At 42.0% G+C, this 4,086-nt stretch overlaps 1 protein-coding gene across 1 annotated transcript; it reads left to right on the top strand.

Annotated features, from left to right (window-relative positions):
- The first annotated feature begins 1,172 nt into the window (after window positions 1-1,172).
- Window positions 1,173-3,835, top strand: LOC139659447 (F-box/LRR-repeat protein 14-like). Its single transcript, XM_071537726.1, has one exon. It carries the CDS (start codon window positions 1,751-1,753, stop codon window positions 2,960-2,962), a length of 1,212 nt encoding a protein of 403 aa, XP_071393827.1. The 5' UTR covers window positions 1,173-1,750; the 3' UTR covers window positions 2,963-3,835.
- Window positions 3,836-4,086: the final 251 nt, after the last annotated feature.

The raw sequence follows: 4,086 nt of genomic DNA, 5'->3' as shown, positions 1-4,086 counted from the left end.
TGTCATGAAAAATCATGTAGCAAGTAGCCTATAAAGCCTATAAAGATAAAGAAGAGGAAGCACAGGACACAGTGTTATATTTTTGTTCCTGTAGTTTCAGCAATAGGCTTGCTTGAAAACACTGGATCTGGGTTTCATATTAAAATAACTTATTTTAGATTTACTTGTGTTGTTTTACTTGGGCCATGAATTTAAAACCAATATTTGGAGGCTAGAAAGCCAAAATGCTAGAAGTATTTTTGTGAAATCCATTTGAAAGGGTTTCTCTGGCTCCACTTCTAAGCATAGGTTTTTCTTTTTTTTTCTCTCTTCCTACTGTGCTTCCCCGTGAGCAAACTGTCTGCGGCATCAGATCAGTATCAGTACCTTGCATGTTAACAGCCATTCAAAGGCCTTTCTAACCTCTGAAAGGTGTGAAGGCTTCAATCATTTGGACGGCTGTTGAATTTAAACACCATACTAACTCGGTTTAATTCAGTTTCTGGGATTACAGACAAAACTCACAATTTGAATCCTGTTGTTGAATTTTATTGTTTTGGATGTCATTTTAGGACTGAGGTTAAATAAGATAAATACTATGTTTGATGCCACCTTTAAGGAAATGGAATGGCAAGAGAACAGAAATGTAAAATAATGGAAATGTATAAAAGAAATGCCCTTATCTCACAGCACATGTGCTGCAGCAGCCCACAGAAAAATTATGCTAAATATTTTGAACTGAGAGAGGCACAGATGGGTTGTGGATGATGCCTTGGGCCTCATGGCTGCTCCAAAGTCTAGATTAAAAACAAGAGGTGATCAGGTCTTTGTCATCAGAGTAACATCTTTTAAAACTCCACCTTTTAAAACTTTATGCTTTAGTGTGAATTTAATTGTTGCTGTCCTTATTAATTGATCTGCTTGACTTCCATGTTTCTTGCTTTGCTTATGTTGATTTTTGCTTTTATTTTATTTTTATTTACTCCTTTGTACAGCAATTTGTAGCTGCGTTTTGAAAAAAGTATTATTATTACTTCAATAATTAAAAAGAAAATTACAAGTGCCATGTCCACTAGGGGTCGCTAGTTAGTAGCTAAACAAAGCTGAATGATAGGCGGGCAGAGCGCTGGTTTGTTCAGTTGCGGGAGAAGCGCTGAGCTCGGGATCCAGGATGCACAGACGCTGCTGAAAATGCCTTGGAACCTGGTAGTTACCTTCATAACCAAGCGCTAGCTAAACATAACTTTGTTGGAAAGAACAAGAGGAAGATGCGACAAATGGAACAAGTCCGTGGACCCGCTTTGTAATTACTTGGAGTGATAAGAGACAGTTGCTCCGGGCGGCTTGGACGATTTTGTTCGGCTTTTGAAGCTCACAAGTTTAGTTACGTTTTCTAGCGTAACGGCGTTTGCCTAGTTAGCTAGCTTGCTAGCTAAATATTGCGCCTGCCTTCGGAGTATTCGGAGTTTCCTGTATCGGCGCCAACGTTAGCAGCGTAAGAATTTTGTCGTTAATAGTCATTTTATAGCCTCAGTCCATCAAAGCTCAATGGTAAGCTACGTTGCAATGGGATGGGTGGAATTTTATAACGTTACCCCCATAGCTAACTAGCTAAGCTAGCTAGCTAGTTAGCTTGTTTGTATGCTAGCTAACATTAGCTAACGTTGCCGAGCCAGCCACCAACCTCGGCAGGACAGTTTCGACAAGCTAACCACGACAATATCGTCGCTCACAAACTACCTTTACGACTGAGGCCACTCGGTCTGCAACCATGTTTGAAATGGAGACACACATATCATGCCTTTTCCCGGAGATTCTGGCCATTATTTTCAGTTATCTTGATGTTAAAGACAAAGGAAGAGTGGCCCAAGTGTGCGCGGCCTGGAGAGACGCGTCCTACCACAAGTCTGTATGGAGGGGGGTGGAAGCCAAGCTGCATCTCCGGAGAGCTAACCCGTCCCTGTTCCCTAGTCTCCAGACCAGGGGAATTAAAAAAGTTCAGATTCTTAGCCTGAGGCGAAGTCTGAGCTACGTGATACAAGGGATGCCACATATTGAAAGCCTTAACCTATGTGGATGCTTCAACCTCACAGACAACGGACTTGGACATGCCTTTGTGCAGGACATCCCATCCTTGCGGGTGCTGAACCTTAGCCTTTGCAAACAGATCACTGACTCTAGCCTGGGCAGGATTGCTCAGTATCTAAAAAACCTGGAGGTGCTTGAACTGGGAGGATGCAGCAATATCACTAATACAGGCCTGTTGCTCATTGCCTGGGGCTTGCACAGACTCAAGAGCCTTAACCTGCGCAGCTGCAGGCATGTGTCTGATGTGGGCATCGGTCACCTGTCTGGCATGACCCGGAGTGCTGCAGAGGGCTGCTTGTCCCTGGAGAAGTTGACTCTGCAGGATTGCCAGAAGCTGACTGACCTGTCCCTCAAACATGTCTCAAAGGGCCTAAACAAGCTCAAAGTGCTCAACCTCAGCTTCTGCGGGGGGATTTCAGACGCTGGTATGATCCACCTGTCCCATATGACCCACTTGTGCAGCCTGAACCTGCGATCCTGTGATAACATCAGTGACACAGGGATAATGCATCTAGCCATGGGGTCCCTCCAGCTGTCTGGACTCGACGTGTCCTTCTGTGATAAGATCGGCGACCAGAGCCTGGCATACATCGCCCAGGGATTGTATCAGCTCAAGTCCCTCTCTCTGTGTTCCTGCCATATCAGTGATGATGGCATTAATAGGATGGTGCGCCAGATGCATGAACTGAAGACTCTGAACATTGGACAGTGTGTGCGGATCACGGACAAAGGGTTGGAGCTGATTGCCGATCACCTGACACAGTTGACGGGGATTGATCTGTACGGTTGTACTAAGATCACCAAGAGGGGTCTGGAGAGGATTACACAGCTCCCGTGCCTTAAAGTGTTAAACCTGGGACTATGGCAGATGACTGAGAGTGAGAGAGTGAGGTGAAAGCTCTCTTTTAAAGTGTGTGTTTCATATGACATCATTGTTTCTAACACTCACTTGTATACTGAGAGAGACTGCCTGTATCCATTCTTACCTGTACCTACTATACTGTGACTAAAAACTAGGAGAGGGAGTCAACCTTAATCACTGGAGTATTGTAGGCCTGAGCGTTCACCTCCACCACGTTATTCCACTCTTTATTTTGATACTGTTTCATTCTTGTGCTCTCTACGTTGTTTCATCTCGGCCTATGTAAAGTTCTTATTAGCTAGCTACCTCACCCATCCAAGACACAGGAGTGCCTACAACCTTGGAATCTTAAATGACATTGCATATTTTTCTGACTCATTAACCAATGGAGGTTTTGATACTTCAGAAAATCTTGTTGCAAAGTAATATCTAATCATTTTAACTCTTAACAAAAAGGCTGGAGTACCTTGGATTGAAGTTTTGATAGAAAATGTTTTGTTTTTTGTTTTTTTTTGGCTGATGTATTTTTACTTATGTAACCAATATTTTTTGTATTGAATGACTGTTGACAAAATTGTACTTCAAATTGAAGTGGGTGGATCACTTGTTTGTCTTTCTTTACCTATGTATAGTTGTTTCATATTCCTGAGGAAATACCATATATCAGATTTTCCAGTATGCTACTCTATCTGTCAAAGGCTAATGTCAACATGACTACAGCAAGGCGTCGTAATCAACAGCTGCCAAGGCTATATGCAATATCTTATACTGTACACCAGTCATTTTTCTCCTGAGGAGCTTCCAAGGATAGTGTCGGAGTATTTGTTTAAAAAAGCAGTAATTTAAGATTGTTTTATATTCATACAGTAGTGATATTTATGAATAAAGATGGCAAATATGTTTCAATTTTGTTTTTTGTTATATTTTCAGTATTTGTAAGCAACAAGTGCACCGAATCTTAAAAGCTTCATGATTTGCAGTTCAGGGAATAGCAGGGAAGTTGCAGAGGAGATGAATATGAAAGTCTCTAAACTTTTCAGTAAAGTTTGGAGTAAAATGTCAGCTGTGTGTGATAGTCAAGTATGTTTAGAAATATGACTAATGACTATGAATAATTGTCTCCAGAATATGCTCCACAAGATGGCTGGAATGGCAGT

Source organism: Centroberyx affinis, unplaced genomic scaffold (genome assembly GCF_046629955.1).
Source record: "Centroberyx affinis isolate AG114_WGS23_722 - 3 ecotype Tasmania unplaced genomic scaffold, CSIRO-AGI_Caff_v1 ptg003110l_1, whole genome shotgun sequence".
Taxonomy (NCBI): domain Eukaryota; kingdom Metazoa; phylum Chordata; class Actinopteri; order Beryciformes; family Berycidae; genus Centroberyx; species Centroberyx affinis.
This window is presented reverse-complemented; position numbering and strand designations above follow the sequence as displayed.

What these genes read in the sequence shown, in the direction of transcription:
- LOC139659447 (XM_071537726.1), top strand. Translation starts at nt 1,751, where the DNA reads ATGTTTGAAATGGAGACACACATATCATGCCTTTTCCCGGAGATTCTG.